The sequence below is a fragment of the Arvicola amphibius genome, chromosome 10, assembly GCF_903992535.2.
Source record: "Arvicola amphibius chromosome 10, mArvAmp1.2, whole genome shotgun sequence".
Taxonomy (NCBI): domain Eukaryota; kingdom Metazoa; phylum Chordata; class Mammalia; order Rodentia; family Cricetidae; genus Arvicola; species Arvicola amphibius.
This window is the reverse complement of record NC_052056.1, coordinates 68,916,752-68,939,076: the sequence shown is the minus strand read 5'-3', so window position 1 is coordinate 68,939,076 and position 22,325 is coordinate 68,916,752. Positions and strand designations below refer to the sequence as shown.

Genomic DNA, 22,325 nt, shown 5'->3' with positions numbered 1-22,325 from the left:
TGTGGAAAACAGGTCCACCGTTGAAACTCCTCCCCGCTGTTTCACCCTGAGCAACTGCAAATGTGGTCTTCCTTATATAACCCAAATTAATGACGCAAAAGCTCGCCTGGCTTTCCTACCATTTCATACTCGGAGTCACAATCTAGTTAACTTTTTAATTAATCAAAAACATTATTTTAAAACTTACTTACATGTATGCATAGGGTTATTTCCTCTAATCTTCTAATCTTCTAAAATCTTTGTTGAAAATCTCCATCACCCTTTGCCATCACTTTGTTTTCCCATTATCTGGGCGTTTAAAACGTTAACTCTCATTCCCATTTCACCTCTAAACCAAGCAGCGACGCGGTTCAGACCCCAGAGTTTATCCTAACCTCTAAAGCCCGTGAGGCTAACTCCAGTCAATGAGAGTGATCAAGCTGACTTTGAAAGCTATAGGATAGTTTTGCACAGTGGCTGTTTCCCAGGTGTTGGTGACTGCTGTGGTATTTGGGTTTCACAGACACACAGTGTTACGTACAGAAGTACACCAATAGCATCCTCCTCATGAAAAATGTAAGCATCTCTCCCTTTTCAAGTTATTAGTAAGATGGGCTTTGTTGTTCTATCCCCTATTTTTGTTAGGATACAAACAAAGGCATTAGAGAATTAAAAGTAATTAAAACATACCTCAAGTGCTAGTAAAATTCCACGGCCTGTCTAATGGGTACAACAGACTTGTAAGCAGATAACTAAAGCGTGGCGTTTAATACAAGTTTGAACACGCTGCTGAAGGCAGACGAGTGAGCAGCAATTAACCTGCAGTCCCGAGCACTTATTGGTAGGTTTAGCAGGAGAGATTCCAGATAACCATTAAAGAGACTCCTCAGCTTTACTAGGGATTATACTGTTGGCTTTTCCCATCATCGCTTTCTCACCCCTTGGAAAGGCAAACCCTTTGTCAACGGGGCACGTAGCATCTTAGCGTTGTACGTCCCGATCTCCATGTTCAGAAGTAAATTCTCTGTGTGCACACAAACTCAAGTAGTTCTTTGCTCCTCGTTTTTAGCTGCTCACACATAGCACAGAAGTTTGCCGTAGCCTCCTGGGGATGACATTTCTATGTAAGCCCAGGGTGCTGCCCAGAAGAACAATGTTATCAGAGAGTATAAAATGCGCTGGGAGGAAATTGATTTTAGAGCTGGTGAAACTGAATCTGGAGATATTTTTTTTTCTTGTTCTCTGTGTCCGACAGAGCTGTTGAATGTGATTTAGAGTGAATGGCTGGGTATCAGGACCGCGTCTTTGGGAGAAAGGAGCTTCATTGGCTGTCTTTTAGCCAGTCCCCTGGTTATCATCCAGTGACCAGCAACGCTACTGGCTAACCTAGTGAAGCTTCCCGCTATGAATGTTCTTTCCGGTAGAACATGTGGGCCTGCACCCTGCCTCTGATAGCTCTAACTGCTTTGTTAAAGCGGGACAGCCACTTCAGCTTCTCTACATGGGTGGGGACTTTTGCATGTTACATTCCAATGAGAAGAAACACATTAGTTCCTAATGTGTGGGGGACTCCCAGTGACCTCTCTGTTTTCTGTAGCACATCTTGTCAGCTGTCAGCCATCTTTCCTTCTTCTGCTACTGCTAAGAAAGTGGCAACGGAATCTGCCTAATGCTAGCCCACTCTCTCCTGGCCCTCTCCTGAGGCCTGGTGTCCAGTGCTGTTGGTAGCCTGTCAGTCCCTTGTTTCTGGCCTTCTCCGGAGCCCTGGTGTCCAGTGCTGTTGGTAGCCTATCAGTCCCTTGTTTCTGGCCCTCTCCAGAGCCCTGGTGTTCAGTGCTGTTGGTAGCCTATCAGTCCCTTGTTTCTTTTTCCAGTGACACTCTGACTCTGAAGGCAAGTACCTTGTAGGGCCTGTCTCCTGTCATCCTGCATCACTTCTGATGATAGTGACTTGCCTTTACTCCCCGGGGCCTGCTGTTTTTCCTTTGGCTGTTGCTGAGTTCCTTTGGGGTTTACAAATGCAGTCTGATTTTTCTGGCTTCCCACAGTGTTGCCAAGAGCAGCAAGCAGCACATCAAGTACGTTATTTTCTGTGCCAGGCAGGTCAAGAATTTGTCTTGATTCCTATTCTCCCCCAACATACCTCCTCAGTCTGGTAGGGTCAGAATTTCTAGTAATTAGAACTTAGTTTTATACAAAGCCTCAGTTGACTCAGCTTATAGTCGTGAGGAACTATGGGACAGGAGAGTTGTTGGACAGTGTTTGCAGGAAACTCATTCTAGTTTCCAGCTAAGGAGCCATACTGGGTTTTAAAGGTGTGCGGGGCTAAAGTCAGAGAGCCACTTAGTGACTGAGCGAGCAGTTGTGGCTGACCATTCTGTGTCTAAGTCTGGTGCTGCTTCCAGTGTGTCCAGCCTCTCCGAGAAAGCCTATATAAAGGGTTGGCATTTCTGTGGAGTTCTTCTCCTTGCTCCTTCTGGGCAATGCCAGCTGTCCATGCAGGGAGTGGGGCGTATAGCCAGTATCCTTTCATAGCTGTCTGTAGAGAGAAGTTAAGGGAATACATGACATTTTCATCCCAGCCCAGGTCCCGCTTTACCCTTCCTGTTCTGTGTGACCTGATGCTTCCGAACATGATTGAGTTTGCCATTCCGCTAGCAATTGTGTGTAATTTTCAGCCCGCCTCGTTCCTCAGTGCTGCCTTCCCACGCTTCCCTCACCGGCTGTAGCCTATCTGCTTTGTAATTACCCTGGCAGGGACTTACCTGTGCTGTTTGGAAAAGGTTTGCCTAAAGTGCTTATTTACTTGTGCATAGTAAGTCTTGATTGATACCTTGGTAATCACTGAGATTAATCCAAGACTCCCACCCATCATGGGAAGGGTCACAGAATTAGGAAAACAGGTAACAAGAAAACGGGGGTGGGGGGTGGAAAGACAGTGTATTTCCTCTGATGAGCTGAGAGGAAAATTATAGCTGGTTTGGGAATCTTCAGACCTAACTTTTCTTGGTTTTTAATAGTTTTGCTGTCAGGATCTTTTCAAAATGCAGGATGCCTGTGAGGAGACTCATATTTAGTATGCTCCCAATTCAACTCTGCCATCTTCAGAGGACATTCGCTCTCAGAGAACTAAAGTTGCACTGTAGGCTCCTGTCTGAGCTACTCCTGAAGGCTGATTCTGAGCTTTGAAGGTCAGAAAGCCCCCAGCCAGACACTGGCCTGTAGTACAGGATGGATAGCCGCGCCCGCACTAGGGAAGTGTATTGTTGCAGTTGAAAAGCTAGCAATAGGGGTGGGGCTCGGTAGCTGACTGGAAGAAGGCTCGCTCAGGTGAATGGTGGCTTGTGTTCAGATCCTGCCTCGGGGTGTGGGGAGTGAGGGGAACATTGAAAAGGAGAAGGAAGGCATGGTGAATGAAATCAGCTTTGAATTTCATTGAGATTCCCTTATTCAAGTCCAAATGACTATCCTCTTATATTTTTGGTTGTGAGCCTAGCCTTTAATGGCTGAGCCATCCCTCCAGGCTCCAAATGACCATCCTCAAACAAGAACACCAAATGCTGATAAAGGCATGGAAGAATAGGAAGCTTTTCTGGTATCTACCATTTACAGTTGACTTAGTTATGGAATCAGGCTCTGCGGCACCAGAGACAAGCGGGGAAAGAAAATGGAATGTGTATATGAGGTGGGATCTCATTCAGCTACAAAGCAGAACCAACTTAGATCGTTCACTGAAAAATGTGTGCAACTAGAGATCAAACATGTTTAAGGTACAAAACCCAGATTCATAAAGACAAATACGTTTCTCATGTTTGTGGAGTAGGAAAAGCAATGTGAAAATAGGCAGGGAGCTATTAGAGAAGAGGCAGGAGACCAGAAGGAGGCGGGGCAAGAGAATAGCATATATATGTATGGAAATGTCTTAATGAAATCCCTTTTTTGTGTAATTAATAAGGCTAACAAGACTCTTGCAGCAGTATTTTGATAATTCAAGCAAGGCACTGCCTTTCACCTGCAGAGGTCAGCTGAGAGAAACTCTTCATGGTTGAGGAGCATGTTATTTGAGTCTTAAATGCCTGTTCACATAAAAACCCTGTTGATGATGGGCATGAGTGCTAAGCTGAAGTCTGCCATCAACTTTTCCAGTTTGAACCACAGCCCCCTGTCTCCAGTTCCTACATCACTGAATTAGTGGGTGTTAATTTCTGTGCCCTCCCTCCACATCATCAATTTATTCATCACCCCGACGAAGCAGTTATTGAGGGACTAAGGCAAAGATGAATATGAATGCTTTGTGCCACTTAACTCTCAGCCCTGAAGTAAGAATGTCTACATAAAGATACTAGGGCACCATCTCAGCCATGAAATGCTAGCTTGCCACACCCTAGGATCTGTGCAACCCCATCAGTGCAAGGTAAATAATCAGAAACGTACACAGATCCCACATGAGCAGTTTTGGAGGTGGCTTTAGAGACCACAGTTAAAGCTTATAGCACCAGCTGTTGCATAATGCCGTATAACAGTTGCTTGTTCTTCAGTAATCTTAGAACTGCTTCTAGAATTCAGTATTGATTTGGAGAGAAGCAATAGGAAATCATGATCCACTATCAGCCTGTTCTCTGTCACTAATGCTGGTGAATTGGCATTCATAGACTCCTGGAGAGGGTTCTTTATTTTACTGTGGCCCTCAGTTTTCTTTCCTATACAGAGAGGGTCTTGATCATCATCAACATCTTTGTCTTCTCTGTGGTTTTGATTAGTTTGGTCTGTTGAATATTGGCTTCGTCAGTGTTTGATTGTGGAGTATGATAGAAAGGATGTATTATAACCACTACGACCTGAGAGGGGGGGATGGGGATGGTAAGAGCCCAGACCACTATTTCCAGAGATGCAGACTTCAGGGAAGAATTTATGTTGAAGCTTTTTTAAGTTTGTGACTTGGTGGTTGTATATCCTAATCAATTTGTGCAACCTCTTAGAACTTTCCTTTTGGGCATGGGTGGGCAGGGAGCAGTACTTGGGGTCAAATCCAAGGCCTTACCCATACTAGACAAGAGTTCTGCCATTGAGCCATAGCCCCATCCTCAGCCTTATATTTTTGAATTTTAGAATGTGGGTCATGATAATGTACCCCCATATAGTGCTGTGATGACTCTGCAGTCCTTAGACATCACTTCACATATAGTCAACCCTTAGAAAACACTTGGTATTTCTTGTCTATCTGTGGCTTTACTGTTCCTGTATAATTGCTAGGGAGAGATGACAAAGAGGGCCACAGAGACGGTGATCAGTGAAACCATGTACATTTTTCCTACTTGCTTTGCACTGAGCCCAGACCCTGAAGGGACAGAGCACAGTGTTTGTAACTCTTTTAACAGCAGCCATGTGGCTGGGATCAGGGCCCTTTCTCCTGTTTGCCTCCTTAACAGCAGCCATAGTGCTGGGATCAGGGCCCTTTCTCCTGTTTGCCTCTCTCCTGGTGCTGCAGCTTCATTTTCAGTGTCTGGGGCGGGGGTGGGGGGGTCTTCTGTTTCACTTCTTGATTTCACGATAGATGATCATAAGCCTAGAGTGAAACCTGCCTCAGAGGCAGAGGAAGGAAGAAGCTGACAGACAGAGGAAGGAAGAGCAAGGTGAGAGCTGGGACAGCAAAGCCAGCTCTCACCCCTGCCTGCGTGTGTGTTTTCTTCACTGGTTCTGTCCCTGATAAGCTAATAGGGGCCTCGACAGGCATTTGCCATTCCACCCATTCCTCGAACTCACTTATCAAAAGCAAGCTGAAGATGTAGAGAAAGAATACAGCCATAAAACATTAGAGCTTCTGGAAGTTTACAGATGTTCAGTTTGCAGATGCACATTTTTTTCTTGTAAAAGCCTCTCTAATTTAACTGAGACTCAAATTAGGGCCAGAGGGACTCCATGTTGAAAGCATTGCATTTACCATGTTCCTCAGATCCATCTTGCATGAACTAATTTGTCTCCATCCCTCACACCTACTTTGATTTGTTTCTGTTTGTCTCTTCCTCCCTCTCTCCCTCCCTCCTCTTCTATTTTCTCCCCCACTCCCCATCATGTTTGTGTGTTACGTCAGGTCAGAGTACAACTTCAGGTGTCAGTCTTTGTTACCTTGTTTTTGAGGAAGACTTTCACTGTTTTCCACTGTGAGGGCTAGCTGAGTTAGACTTTCTGGGGGTGATACTGTTCCTAGCTACAGTCTCCTCTAGTAGCGTTGGGGTTACAGATGTTCACTACTGTGTTCCGTTTTTATGTGAGGGCTTGGGATTTGAGCTCAGGTCCTTCCACAAGCATGGTAAGTGCGTTGGCCCCTGAATCTTCTCCTCAGTGCCCGTGTTGTTCATTCTTGCCATTGTTCTTGTTTCTGTTATATTTCCTAATCTCACGGCTCTCCAGTTCCTGATAGGAGCCGCCTCTCTAAACCTGCTCTCGTTCTTTTGACAGATCCTCGCATTTTCCTGTCTCCTTTCTGTGTTACTCCCTTCATTGCACTTAGGTAAATGTAACTCCCCCAGACATTATACTTTTTGAGACATGGAGGAGATTCTGATTCATCTGGAGAAATAGTGATAGGCATACGTTTATTTGATCATTAAATTTTAATAGGTATTTTCATTGCATTCTTATAATGAACTAGACTTTGAGGTTATAATATGATAGGAGTTCTGCTCTCAAGCATTGGAGACTTGACTTTGGGTCATAGGCATGCTGACAGTCATGTGATAGGGTGTGACAGCAGGGCAATAGTACTGTGACTGAACAGGGTTTCCAACCTGGACAAAGGATTAAATGCATGGTTTACAGTCTAAAGAACCACTGGCAAGTAATTGCTGGGGCATGAATTATGCATTATGGGTGAGAAATTATTTGTAACTGAGGGGTAGCTTTTTTGAATGGGTGCAGTAATAAAATCTTGAGCAAAAGAAGATTTTTTTGTAAGATGTAAATGCTGTCATATCATCTTAGGAATATTCTCATAAAGGTATTAGAGATAGGCTTAGTATCTGTTATTAAAGTATCATCACACGTAGAGGTATTTTCACCAAATTCTGATGAACCTCTGAAGATCAGATTATTCGGGGTCCTTAATAAGTTAATTGAGACTACACTGGGATTCAGAACCTCTGAGAGCGAAAGTCTCCTAATGAAAAGGAAAGTGGCCAAGGGCATACCTCTGCAGAATGACCTTAGGACCTCATGGACAAAAGTCAGTACAAAAGATGAATTTTTCAATAGGATGGCAAAACACTATAATTGTAATTTATATTTTTTTCTAGGATTACTAAGATGTTTCAATATCTGTGAATCTATCAACATGATTCATTACATACATACATGCATACATTCATACATACATACCAAGTTAAGAGAGGTAAAGAAATTGTGTCAATGAATGCTAACGGGGAAGTGGAACCTCTGCACAGTTGTGAGTAACTGCAGAGGAGGTACATATGCTAATCAACCACTCCTGCTTAAGATATTTTCAAATTGTCTGTATCCTAGGACAGCGCAACTTCCCAGTCACTGCAGCAGGTTGGGAGATGGATAAGTTGCTTTCTAGCAAACTAACATTAGTGTGTAAAAGTACTAGAAGAATCCAGTAAAAGAATATGCTGCTACCTCCCATAGGAGGGTCCCACAGCCCAGCATCCGAGTTGGGGCAATATAAAACAGTAGGCTTGATAGCCAGGGATTGGAAGAAAATGGAGTCAGTGGAGCTTAGCACACCATAAACACAGGGTCAGCAACACAGAAGATTATAAACCCCGGAGCACTGATAACATCTAGAAGATGCTGTGCTGGCCATCTGCAGACAGATGTAACCCTCTGTGGAGGGCAAGCTCTAAGTGCTTCACGTAGGGCGAAGGCATGGCCAGCAGAGCTCACAAGGCAGAGGGTGCAGAGCTGACTCTGGTTTTCATGAATCTTACCGTCTTCCTCCTGCGACAGTCCCCACAGTTACCTTTTCCTTTATGTCTGCAGCGTAGCTAATTAACCCAGCACAGCACAGCTGGTAAGCAGTGCAGGCTGGCTCTGCAGATCCGTGGCTTTGTCTTCAGGACCATCACAGGCTGTAGTAGTTCTTATTGAAGGGCTTTTGTTTTGGAGTAGCTAGATGTGCAGCAAAGGAACAGGGATGCTGTTAACCAGTTTAAAGATAAGCAATCAAAATTTATACCACAAGCATGCATAGGGCTTTGGAACATTACTCCTTCCTGGATTTAATTTATTCACTCTTTCCTCTTCACCGCAGTCACGCTGAAAGGAAAGGGAGTAGTGTTATCCCAATTTCATAAAAGAGGCTCAATTAATAAGAAAAAGGTTTTTTTTTTGTTGTTTTTTGGGTTTTTTTTTTTTGCCCCTCTACCTTAGAGAAAAGTTTAGTTTGGGTTTGGGTACTTAAGTCTGTTTAAATGATTCTAAATGCTCAGCTCAATTTAAAAACTCTTAGTAAAATAGACATTTCTTGATTATTGTTCTTTATTGGTTTTGTGGCATGCTTTAGTGCGGAAATTTATGGATATCTAAAATACAGTCCCTGTCTTCTCATAAGCTCACAGTTTCTCAAGTTTATGTGTCTCTGTGCATGTACACAGGGGAGGACAAGGAAAAGAAGGGCTCTGAGACCTGAGGGTCACCAGTGTCACCTTTGGCTTCAACTTCCTTCCCTTTGGTTATCCATAGAGTTATCACCATCTTTGGAAAGAATGATGCCTGTTTCTCTCTGGGTACAATGATCTTTAATTCTCAGTCACTTTCTATGAGAATGAAGGTATTTCCCCCTTAGTTTTCATTACAATTGATGGTATATGCATAAAGCCCTTTGAATTTTTTTTCTTTTGGTTTTTGGAGACAGGGTTTCTCTGTAGCTTTGGAGCCTGTCCTGAAACTAGCTCTTATAGATCAGGCTGGCTTCAAACTCACAGAGATCCGCCTGCCTCTGCCTCCTGAATGCTAGAATTAAAGGCGTATGCCACCACCGCCTGGCCTCCTTAGATATTTTTTTAAATTGCTTTTCATAAAAGCTCCATGAATTAAGGTGGCCTGGAATTTTTAAATCATAATTCTTTTGACCCTGTCCTCAGTGGAGTCCCTGGATCATTCTGTGTCCCCGTGGCGTGAGCACATACAAATTCCTCAGAATACTGCTTCTCAGCTTTTTCTTCCCTCTTGATTGCTAAGCCACATGCTGAGGCCTTCATTTGTTCCTGCATTTGCTCTGTGCTTTGTCTTTATAGACATCTGGATGTAATCATGTCGCCCTCTTAATTAATTCAGTTTGATTAATAAATTACTAGGTGGATTCGGGGCTAGGAGTGGGTGCAGGGCACCTTCCGGCCTACCTCCCTGTGCTGGAGGGCTCTTGCAATCAGGCCTGGAGGGCCCTCCTCCGAAAGTCTGTGAGACTCTTTCCCAGCAGGCAGGCTACCTGGAGGAGTGATTGGCATATCCTGACAGAGAACTCCAATCTCTCTTCACACAGTATGGATACTCTGTTAGAACAGTGTCTGGGCTGGGCTGGTTCTCCCTCATGGAGATACCGTAGCTTTCTCTGCATTTCCCAACTTAGTTAGGTGTTAGCGGCCATTTCTTTGATTTGCTGGGCCATCATTTCATTGATAGTGTTGAACATTCTTTCTCTAATAAATATCAGTGTTTGTTCCAGGCATTTTGGTGGTAACCAGTGCCTCTCTGCCCTGCTCCCCAAGTGCTTCTTCAGGGTAGGGGGGCAGCTAGTCTTGTCGAGAAGACATATTGAAGTTAGTCTCTGCTAAGAAAAGAAATATTTCCGCTTTTTCTAATGCCTACTGGATAAATTTAAGCCAGGGTGTGTGTGTGTGGAATTTTCTCTTGGGCCCCGTCCCCACTCTAGCTCTTTGGTCAGCTTCTTTCTCATCCGTCCCTCCAGCCACACTGAACATTGTATTGTCTGTTTGTCTGTTTGTCTAACTGCAGATTTCAACCATGTCTCACCCATCTTGGCTGCCACCCAGAAGCACTGGGGAGCCTCTTGGCCACGTTCCCGCACGGATGGAGACCACCCATTCTTTTGGGACCCCCAGTATTTCAGTGTCGACACAACAGCCACCCAAGAAGTTTGCTCCAGTAGTTGCTCCAAAGCCCAAGTACAACCCGTACAAGCAGCCCGGAGGAGAGGGTGAGTCGTGGGGCCTGGAGTGGGAAAGAAATCAGCATCACTGATGTGATTTGTAGTTAGGGGTGGATCAGCGAAGGAAGCTTCTTGGTGTTTTTCCCACAGTTTATGAGCCACCCCATTTTAATGAGCTCCCCATAGTCATCTGCACCAACCACCTTTCAGAAACAAGGAGATTAATCCTCACAGAGTTGGATGGCTGGGGTTTTACAGTAATAAAAAGCAATAGTGGCTCAGATAGAAACGTGACCTCTTTGTTTATAGCTCAGAGACGCTGTGTAGCCTTACGGTTACCTGTCCCTATCCTCTTGAGGGGATGTCCTCCCTGCAGTGGTTCTTGTTGTTGCCATCAGACAAGTGCCAGAATGACACCAATTAGTAGTCTAATGAGAAAGCCATAGGACAAAAAGCCCTGCAGTAGTCCCTGGACTATGTTGCTTTTCTCTCTGCTGTTAGGCAGTGTTGTCCGTGACACTCGTGTGTATTGAAGTTACAGCTGGTTCAGAGAAAGCCCCGGGTCAGTTCCAGGGCTTTTAGTAGCAAAGCATTCATTGTACATCAAGTAGATTTTGAATGTCTCCATGAGCTGAGCATGCAATGTGTGGATCTTCCATGCACTCGCACATTAGCAAACTTGGCCACTCCGGCGTCTTGATGTTGGAAGATTCTTTGTATCTATACCAATCACTGTCAAAATCTACTTCATGTATATGAAGCAATAGAGATTTAAACCAAACAGAGTAGCGTGAGACTTCTAGAAGCTGAGAATGAAATGCTTGCTCTTTCTCTCTTCTGTGCCATCTGACTTTTGACAAATGGCTGTCTGTCTTCAGGGTTCCTTTCCTTGTGTTCTTGGATGACTTCCTTGTGTGTGTTACAGCGATGTTGCCGGGGATTATTTCATACCCCATGGTATTGCCTCTACTTTCTGGTTTCTCCTGAGTCGTCCCCACCTTTCAGGGACCACACCATCAGTCTGCCACTTCAGCTACTCTATCTGCCTGCCAGTGTTTTAAGAATTTGGTCATAAGCCGGGCGGTGGTGGCGCACGCCTTTAATCCCAGCACTCGGGAGGCAGAGGCAGGCGGATCTCTGAGTTCGAGACCAGCCTGGTCTACAAGAGCTAGATCCAGGACAGGCTCTAGAAACTACAGGGAAACTCTGTCTCAAAAAACCAAAAAAAAAAAAAAAAAAAAAAAGAATTTGGTCATAACCATGGTTCAGATGTCTGCCTTCTGTGAGGTGACGTCAGGCCTAGAGGATATGGGAAGGAAGGCGAGGCCTCTCTGCGTCCTCGAGCTGTGGATCTTTGTGGGTTTCTGTGGTCCCTTCCTTGAAAAGGCATTGCCAATGTTTGAGCATGCTTTTCTGGGAAAAGTACAGGCTGTACTCCATGTACTCCCTGACACCAGAGCCAGGACTGGATGCTTCATCGCCCTTGGAGGAGACGGCACTTCTGCAGTTCACTAAGGTATTCGTGAAGCTGGTTTGCAATGACTCAAGGCAGCTATTGTCAACCTGTGGGTCATGACCCCTTTGGGGTTATGAAACAACCCTTGCCCTGAAGTCCTATGTCGCATACCCTACGTATCAGATATTTTTTATTGCAGTTCATAACAGTAACAGAATTACAGTTATGGAGTAGCGACAAAAGAATTTTATGGTTGCGAGGGTCACCCCAATCTGAGGAACATTAATAAAGTTCCAGCATTAGGAAGGTTGAGAAACACTGCTCTAAAGAGTGGAGGACTCAGACATGGTTAAGGGGGGCAGCCCTTGATCAAGAGCAGGGGAGCCATGTGTTGTCTTCCTGGCTTGTTTTCTTAGTTTAGTTCGTTTCTTACCTGGGGAGTTCAGACGGACTTCCTGCTAATAGGGAGGGAACAGTGACAGAGGGCTTACACAGAAAAGGGTTGTGGTATGGAAGCTTCAGTGGGCATGGGAGCTGAGCAGATGTTAAAGGGTCGTTTCTGCGTGGGTTCTACAGAAAGTACGTGGGCTATTCCGAGAAGAGACACAGGCAGCCATGTTCTTTCTTCCCTCCTGAGTGCTAGGAGTCATCCATAGAATGCCCCTTGGTGTCCCCTGGCTTGTGATGCCCCAGCCTGTACTCTGTGTGGCCACCCACTAATCTTTCGGATACAGTGGTGTAAACTAAACTGCGTGCCTCCATTCGAGCTCACAGCTCCTTGTCTCTTGCTTGCATTTATTATCTGTTGGAATTGCCTATATACCACTTCCCTGACAATGCTGGGTGTACCCTAAATCCAAAGTTATCCCTTCCTCCTCTGCAAACATTTTCCTCACTGTCACATTTCTGGACTTTTTACTGTTGTTCCTGCTTGCCTTCTGTCACTCACTGAACATGTAGTATATACCCCATTCTTCTGTTTCTATTGGATGAACGTTTCATGGAACACTATTAAGTAGCCCACACCCACACCCACACCCACACCCACACCCACAAAGAAACTGAAGCTCCCAGAGGGGAGATAGGCTTCACTGTTTTCTGGCTAGGGATTTTCTGTGTCAAGGCTGTTCTCTTAGGCAGCGTGGGTCTTCAAGCTGCCTAATTCAGTGACTTTCATCCTCCCTTACCCATACCATGAGGTTTTCATTGGAGGAGTTGTCTAAACACGGCTGCCTTCAACGTACCAACTGCGTTTCCCACATTAGTTTATGTCTGTGATCTCTAGGGTTTGCTTTCTTACTTTTAAATTCTGACTGTGGAAGTAGAAAAGCACCCACATGTTTTCCACATCAGCTTATATTTATGTGATACCCATATGTTATAATTTTCCTTATAAATCATTATGGTAATAATCTTTGTCTAAAGGGCTTTGACACACGGTGGGTGTGCCTTCTCTCAGTCAGTGCTTCTTTAAGCCTTAGGCCCTTTGATTCTCAGAGAATTTTAAACGAATTTTTATTTCCTCAGCTCTTTTGAATGCCCCTACATTTCCAAATACCGTCTGTGTTCAGCACTGAATGCTGAGGTAGCCCCCAGCCCGTGTGTGTGTGTGTGTGTGTGTGTGTGTGTGTGTGTGTGTTTGTTGTTGTTGTTGACTGCTACAGAATGCAGATTTTTATTGTGTATGAATGTTTTCTAAAGCTCTTTGATATAGATTATGACTTTTTCCTCAAGAGAAATGAGATACCCCAATTTTCTTCGGTTCATAAAGTGTCACCTTCCAGGACTCTTTATCCTGTAGTCTGGCTTCTGCCTTAAGAACAACTACGAAAACAGGTAGGCGGGAACCATCAACATGAAATCTCAAGCTTTGATGGTACAGGAAAGTGGAATTCTTTTTCTGTTCTTCACAGGCAATGAAGTATGTCATCTTTACTAAGGTATTGTTTATTTGAAATGACTTTGAGGTTATTCTGTTATTGTCTGTCTGTCTGTCTCTGTCTCTTTTTCTGTTTCTCCATACTTTGATAAGTTTGTAAAGTTGTAGTTGCCTTGTGATGTGGAATTATCTCTCTGTAATCCCTAAAATTCCATTTTTAAAACATTTTTTTTATGTTTGACAAGGGACTCTGCAGAGCCCCGACTCTGGGTGGTCACGTGGTACGGTCCTTGATGGTTGGCTCAGCAATTGCATTGCATTGTTTTGTTTTTAATTTTCAGAAGATAAGTTTTACTGTTGCTTTCTCAGGCCAACAGAACAGATGTTCTTCCCGTTTTACTGATTGCGAGACCACCAGAAATGAAGAGCTTATTAAAGAATGATGTAACAGGGCTGAATATATAGTACTGTACCTAGTGCATGCACACATGCATGCATGCAAATGCATGAAGACACGCATCACATAACAAAGAAGGTGATTCTTCATTTTCACATTCCTACTAATTGTAAGATTTTTTTTTTAAAAAAAAAAACTTTTAAAGAACATTTATTTTATTTTATGTCTGTATTTTCCTGCATGTATATCTGTGCATCATGTGTGTGCATTGCCTGCAAAGGTCAAAGAAGCCCTCATGTTACCTGGAAACCCCCATGGAGTTATAAGCAACTGTAAGATACTATGTGGGTGGTGGGAATTGAATCCAGGTTCTCTGGAAGAGCAGCCAGTGCTCTTATCCCTTGAGCCATCTGTTCAGTACCTGATTTTAAGATTTTAATGTATTATGTTCTTTGGCTATTTAGCTATACAACCTTGGAATTCATATAATTCTACTATTCTAGTATTTCATGATATTTGTGTGCAATTAGATTCAAAGGTTGACCCTTTCTGGAAACTGTTCTTAAATATACTACCTTGTGCACTTCTGCATCAAGAACAATGCTTGTGCTTTTACTGTGAGTCTAAGAAGGCAGAGCAGATGAATGGCTTCAGATGAGATTCGTAGGCCAGCACGTTTTCTTCTCCGTTCTTCTGTGCTGTCCTCTGATGTCATTAACTCCACTCCATCCAGAGGAAATAGTTTGAGAACATCGCTAATCAGGCATAGTTAGTAACAAAATGTCTTGACAGCTTTAAGAACTGAGTTTCCCTGCCAGAAATATATCCATGCATATTTCCTTTCTATGTTCATTGTTGGGGGCATTTTGCACACATTAGTATCGAGTTGTTTTGAGTGTTAGAAACAGGAAGGGTTTGAGAATTGTTCCCTTTGATGTCTGTGTATACATTATCCAAGTGCTAGACAAGCACCCTACTACAGCACAGCCCTTCCCTAAAGAACTGGAGCTCACACCCATAAAGTGCAACCCCATCTCTACAGTCCTTTTACCTTTGTCCCAGTAGGGTCATCTTGGATGTGACTTTGGAACTACAGATAACAAACTTATTTTCATGTGCTTGCCCATTCTCATAAATCATCAGTAACCATAGACAAGCAGTTGCAACGTATTAGATCTTGCTTATCGCATTTCAGAGTGCGTTCTGAGGATCTTCAACATTCAGCAGGATATCAGCAACTCCTCTGAGCCCTGGTGACTGGCATGCCCTGTGAGAACCTCACACTCTTCAGTCACCCTGATTTACAGGACAGAGCTGTGGATTTTCAGATCCTCTTGGCCAAAGAGGACCAGCTGTTTCTTCATTGAAGAATCAGATGCTAATGGTGTTCAATTGATGGTTACATTTTGAAGAAGAAGGAACTTACAATTCCTGGGATGTTTTGAGGTCACAACAGGTGCTCCAAACCCTCCCTGCCACCCATCCTACAACACAGCACTGGGTGGGTGGCCTGTGTTAGTTTACCATGGATTTGGACAGAATACATTTCTTCTTCACAGTCTTGTCTTACAAAAGGAACTATCTGGAAATACTGTTTTTCAGATTTTTGAGGGCCAACTATGATGGAAACTATGAAATGTAAAAAAGGCAGAGTGCTTCCGAACCTCGGGGAACTGTTCCTGTATGCTCAACACTCACATCAAACAGATTTTGTGGTAGACACTCTTCTAGGGGCTAAAGTAACAACAATTAGCAAGATGGAGTCTCTTTGCTAATGTATTTTCCTTTACAATAAGCATGAGTTACTAATAATCAAGGTAATAATATTTAGTAACTTCCTAAGTTATGAAGGAGAATTTGTATTACAAATTTAGTTATAGTAGTAAAATGTTATTGTGAGTAATTCTAAATTACAAACTGTGATAACAACTACTTATTTTATTTGTACTAATAAGTATTTATGGATTCCACAAATACCAATAACTATTGCTAAACTTGTAGTGTTAAAAATCACACGGCCTAAATGCTAGAAACCGAAAAATAATTATATCTCCAGGCAGACAGAATACTAGAACTAACTCGTACATTCTTTCATTTTCAAAATAACAAGAGTTGATTCCTAGATATCTTCGTAGAAGACATGCATACTTTGCCCAGGAATGCTGTCCAGTGTGGCTGACTGTTGAGAGCATGCAGGGGTTATTACCCAGGTATCAGGGACTCCAAGAGTCCAGAGTGACTAGCTCAGTGTTATATCACAGTAAGTGAGAGAGCTGAGCCTTGGACTTCTGGGATTTCATTCATAATTACCATCGCTGTGCATCACAAATGACTTGTTTGGAAGCTTCCTTGAGAACTAATACACACGAACAGAGTAGATTAGATGTTTGAGAACAAAGAGGTGTTCACATAATTGGTGACAAAATTCTCATTTATTTTGTAGCCTGTCAGCCTAATTAACTGTTGAAATGAATGTGTAATAAGGTGATAGATTCCTGATTCTTACACGCTTTGAAAAACAGTGATTAATACTGATCTGTATGGGAGGTCCTCTTTATTCATCTTCACTTTAAAATGTATAAATAAATGTATACTCCGTCGGCATGTTTTAAACCTGTCTTTATGTTTAAATATAGAAATCTATACCACTGTTGCTATATTTTAAATTCAAATAGCTAAATTTTTCTCTCCACCAATAAAAATTGAGAGCACCCAGTGCGGACTTGCACAGCCCCCAGACAGGTGAAGGGAAAAGCTTCGCTTCAGGGATGAGTTTTCATGGTATGGCTCTATCCACAGGCAGTTCAAAGAGGAGAAAACTGCAGAGATGAGCGATTGCTAATAGCCAGAGATAAGCGGAGTGGGGCAGAGCATGGTGCTCACGCCAAGAGAAAGCTGAAGAAGCCTTCTTGTGTGGCAGAAGTTCTGTGTGTCTAATCCTGCAGTGTGTTTGTTGCATAGATCTATACACACGCATGCTGATGGTGTAAGCCAAGAATCCTGGAATAGGATGACATTCACCCAATGTTATTGTAAACAGTTTCTGGTCTTGATCCACGGAAGCTATATGCCATGTTGCCATAGAAAGAAGCAGGGTAAAATATTCCATAGATTTTATACTATTTTTGGAAATTACTATTATTTCATATTTCCAGTAAATTTTTAATGATTATGAGATAAGTACATGATTTCATAAAGTGCTTTATTGCCTAAACTGTACATTTCGTGAGCACTCTTACATCTATTTTAAACTTCTAGCTTTCAGTGGTAGCTGGTTTTCCAAAAACTTAAAGACAACAGAGAAAAATTACATGTCCTGTTTAATTTGTGTATATATAGTAAGTAGTATTACCAGTTAATTCTGATTGGTATTCAGTCAAACAATGGTCTTCATGAGTTTATTCCATGGTCACCAAGGCCCAGTGTTCCCATGTTAGAGTGTGCATCCCAGTGCCCTCCTCAAGGTTACAGGCAGTAGCCTTTGAAGTCTTGAGCATCTGTTCTCCTGGGAGCAGTCATTCAGAACCGAAGTCGTTCTTCCCCATGCTGTACCTCTCCCTCTGTACCCTCTTCTATGATACCAGGCTTTCGCATCCATCGTTTCAACGAATGTTGCTTTATGATATCAAAGCAGAAGGTTTTAAACGAACAACGTGAGATTGCTTCCTTGAAGATAGCTCAGGAATACTCAACTTTTTATTTCCCAGGTCCTTTTCTATTTTGTTATCTTCATATAGTGATATCTGAAATCTCAGATGATTTTGGGTCATAGCAACTCTATGCAAATCGTCTATAAATGGATTCATTATGGCTACTATAAAAAAACTCAACACCTGAGCCTTTGGGCAAATAGACTATATTGAGAAATCTGGCCTAGAATAATGATTGACCTAAGGAGCTATAAAAATAATCATTGCATAGTATTTTTGTCATCCTTTCTTAAAAATACTCACGGACTGGGATGTTGAGAGCAACGCCCCGGGGCAGAGGAGCATGTATCCCAGTTGATCTGGCACTCTGGGACTCCCTGCATTTTCCTCTGTCAACAAGCTCTCCGACGACCTGTCCGTCATGTTTTCTTTGTGATGCTGTGCTTAGGCAGGCTAGATAGTCTGTGGTCAAAGTTCTATCATATGGAAGGTCACACTATTTATAGTGTCATAAGAGAATTTGAAGCATCCCTTATAGGAACACTGGGGAATGCCCCATGGGGACGGATATTTGTTTTATTGCTTGGAGAAAGAGTTCAGGCTGTACCAGGCAGAATACATCAATCTACAGGACCTGTGTGTACAGAAGTAGAGGGTTCAGATTATGATCCTCAAAAGAACACAGAGACTCCCGGGGCTTCTCTGCCATGAAAATGGGGTGAATTCACTGTGGGTCAACCCATATTTCTCAGTAACCTCAGCACTCACCTTGCAGAACAGCTCGTACAGAGAGCAAAGGGAGAAAGGAAGGCATGCCCATCACACAGCATGGTCGGCAGCGCGTGGTGGTAGCCAGACGTGCCATTGACGGCTCTTGCTACATCTCTGGCACCTTATGATGAAATATTTCTGTGAATAAAGATGTTAAAAGAAGAGTCATTTTCCTGAAGCCGAAGATCGACTTTGACTTTTTCAAACATACACCCTATCGAATATGCGATTTGATCCAACCTAAACATTTTTGTTTTCTTTACTTTCTGAGTTATTCACACATACTCAAGGATGATTTGGAGAAAAGAAATGAAAAAGTAGGGTTTATTTCAAAATATATGTTAGTTCTTTAAAGATCATGTATACAAATGCAATTTCATGTCACAGTCACGCTTAACCTAGTTCAGTTGCCACAGGGCATTGAAACTTTATTATTTTCTTTACATTTTCTTTGTTCCTAGTGACAAATGAATAATCTAAGATTCAGGAGACCCACAGTGAGAATAGCAATAGAGAAGGCACATGCAATCAAATATTAGTATTTCCTCGTATCAGTAATTTACAGAAGCTTGAGTATAATCATCATACTTGCTAGCAAGTGCTCTGACTTTGAGTCCTCATCCCAGCTCTGTCCACTAACTGAAACTCTTTAAAAAACAGTTTCTCTCATGAATAACATATACACGATGTAAATCCCTTTTATTAGATGTGTAACCTTTACTGCTTGTGGAATCCATTTGTATTTTGTTTGTACCTTCTATCTTTGCTGTAAAAGTTGCTGTCACTTGCAGACAGTAGAGATCACAGAAGGCTCAGTGGTAGAACATTTGTGTAGCTTGCCTCTCTCTGTCTCTCTTTCCTACTCTCTGATTCCCTCTACCCCCCCCCCCCCCCCCCAATCACAGTCACCCAGGGCACAATTGTGATGTAAATCTTTTTCTCTCATCCCAAGGCAGTATCTTTTTCTTAGATCAAAGTCTACACTAATAATTTTGTTATTTAGTCTATTAAAAAAGAACATTTTTTTACTGTTACTTTCCACACTGATTGCTAATGAGAGCTCCTTGAAAGTTAACATATAAATATATGACTTAGAATAGCCTCAGCTTGGATGTGAATGAGGTATGGCAGTATCCACCAACCATAGGTATCTGAAGTTACTACCAAGGAGACATTATTGCAAAAAGTCTTAGAAACTGCCCTTTCAAATGTCCACTGATTCAAATGGGTTGTGGCATCTTGCTTAAACTTCTTAGATGGCACTAGTAGTTTTAATGACATTAGAATGAAATTAAAATGACATTTTAACCTGTCGTTATATGATATTGACCTGTTAATTTCTACTGTGGTGATTTGAGTTTTATTAAGTACTTCCTCTTTAAAATTTTCTGTCTGTAAAATAAATCTATAGTTAATATCAGCTGTTCCTGGAAATGACACCCAATATGGGATCACTCATGGATATTTTACATTTTTATGTCTTGATATCATATTAATTAATGCCCATTCCATTATTCAGTTCAATTCAGATCTATTTAATGCTTTTTCCCCTTCTTTTTGAGATTGGGTCTCACTGTGTAGTGCTGTATGGTTTGGAACTCACTATATAGACTAGGCTGATCGTAAATTCACGGATACCTACCTGCCTCTGTGTCCCAAGTGCTGGGATCAATGCCATTGGCCATCATACCCCACATCTCATGCTATTTTTATTTAACAAGGATATGTAACTATAAGTTAAGCCATTCCAAATCCTTAGTAAATACTTTATATTTTCAGGAGAAAGTTGATATAGCAAAATGACCATTTCACTAAGAACATTAAGTTTTTTAAAAAGTCATAGTTTGGACATTGGCTCCATGTTTAACTATCAGAAAACTCAGAATGAAGAGTTTTCTTGTGTTTAGACCACTGAAAGACCAAAGGGAAAACAGACTTGGGGTAGGTCATTGTTCGGTGTGGGCACTTGAGTCAGACAGTTCTGTGTTTCAGTTTTGACTTCACACTTTAATTTTTCTGGGAACTGGACCACTAGACTGAGTATCTATCGTGATGTTGGTTGGGACTGTGCCCTAGAGATATACGGGTCTCCCACAGTTATGGTCATTCAGTGTTGAATCAGCACCACATCTGCTGTGGAATGATAGGACATCAGGGAAGGTGCATCAACAATGTTGCTAATATTAAAAATAAAGCATTAATACTACCTCGGGGCTCTTAATCCATAATTTCTGTCCATCTGTGTTAAGTCATAAGTGCCACAACGTAAATCGTCCTGGCAATTTGAAATGAATCTTTGGCAGTATCCCTTTGCAAGTGTTGCATACTTAGTACCTGGCACTTTCCAGTTGCTTTGAGGTTGGTTTTTCCTTGCATTATGACAGGTAGATGTGTTTTGTGGAATGTTCTCTTATGTGATGAGATTCAGCCAGTCTCCATGACTATACTGACACTCACATGTGTCCCAGATCCCCAGACACTTAGATCCCATGCCCTGCCCAAGTGGTCCGTACTCTCTAGCCACTTATATTAGTGTTGCTTAAATATTAACTGGCTTTCTATTTTCCCCTCCCCACCCCCAAGATTTAGTGTACAGTCTATGCAAAGAGGGCTGTGAACAGGTGCTAGGGATGGACTTTCCCATAGAAGCCACCAGGTATATCTGTCTATGCAGGTATGATATGTGGGTTTTAAACCTATTCATATTTTTTTCTCCCTCTTTCCCTTGAAGAACATTTGTACACCTCCCCTGGGCTGTGCTTATTTGTGCAAGGCAGGGTGGGAATGGATGTGCCCGGAGACTTTCCCCTGAGAATGAGGCCGAGAAGGGATGCTTCCATTTATTGTGCAGGAGAACAGAGTGAAGCTCAAAGGTGAGATGTTTGTACGCAGTCCTGATGGTGGGAAATAGTCACAGTGCTCCTGACTCAAAATGAGCGTCTTAAGCATTAGCGTGATTTTGGTTGCTTAGCACATAACTAGTACCTGTACGTTTTAATTTATTCCTCTTACATGGGAATTTCAAATGCCATATTTTTTTTCCTGCTCCATTATTGCAGTTTTGAATGATGATTCATCAGTGCAGTGGCCTATTTAAGTGAACCACAGTAGCTTGGGTAGAAAGAAGAAAAGATCCAGCGTACTCGGGAATGGAAAGCAGCCATCTTTTTATAGCTGAAATTGCAAACATCTGGCAATTACTCTCTTCTACCTCCCCTCAAAAGAGAAGAATTGTCCCCTCAACTGGAGCCTGCTGCTGTGTTTAATCAAGGCAGCTATGCAGGCCTTAAGGAGCAATAGGTTTTGATTCAAGGAGGCCATTGCCTCACCCACTTGGGCAGTGAAGCTTTGGAAACACACTGCTTAATGGTCCCCATATGCTACCGTGTTATATAATGATACCGGCGGTAACATGGCAGTTAATAAGTACAGAAAATTACCCTTTGCTATTCTGTCCGACTTGCTTGTGTGACTCTCACGGCAGCATTTTGAAAGTTCATTCGTCAGGTCAAGTTTATCTCTTGACTAACCGCCCTTAAGCCTTTTGTGTCCTAGAACGAAGATTCTACTAAATCACCACAGCTAATTCTTTCTGATTTGCTTGTTTTATAAACTGGTCTAGTGACATTGAAGGAGCAAACCCTTGTCATTTTAAAGCTTGGCATTGATCTTGTAGTCAAAAGTTAGTCTGCCGTGTTCACTAGCCTCTCCTGCCCCACCCGCACCCTGTGTCTTCGTCTGATCATTGTTTATGAAACTAGTTCTTCCTCCACTGGCAAAAGTCGTCTCGGTGGGCATGGGAAGTGAGAGAAACTGGTGGTTTGCAATAGATGCCGAGAGTGAGGACTTCCTCATCTCCCTCTCAGGGCTGACCTGGGTGCTCCCCATGGCCGCGACTCATGCCTTTTTCTTTCTGTTCCCCATTTCTCTCTCTCTTCCTCTGGGTCGCTGAAGGTCGGGGGTGGTCTTTACTTTCCACAGCTTGCGCTTTTCTCCTTTGTCATAGGTCATCTTGGGAAAGAGCATTAGCAACCACTGAAGAGCTAAGGGTGTGATAGGAACAGCAA

The 22,325-nt window shown here is 42.7% G+C and overlaps 1 protein-coding gene across 4 annotated transcripts in view; it reads left to right on the top strand.

Annotated features, from left to right (window-relative positions):
• The window catches only part of LOC119824574 (LIM domain containing preferred translocation partner in lipoma), a 600,040-nt gene that overhangs the window by 208,228 nt on the left and 369,487 nt on the right, over positions 1 to 22,325 (top strand). For all 4 annotated transcript variants that reach the window (XM_038344782.1, XM_038344779.1, XM_038344780.1 and 1 more), the window contains one exon: positions 9,952 to 10,153. In XM_038344782.1, the coding sequence (XP_038200710.1) occupies positions 9,961 to 10,153 (193 nt within the window). In that variant the 5' untranslated portion in view covers positions 9,952 to 9,960. The remainder of the gene's footprint in view (positions 1 to 9,951; positions 10,154 to 22,325) is intronic.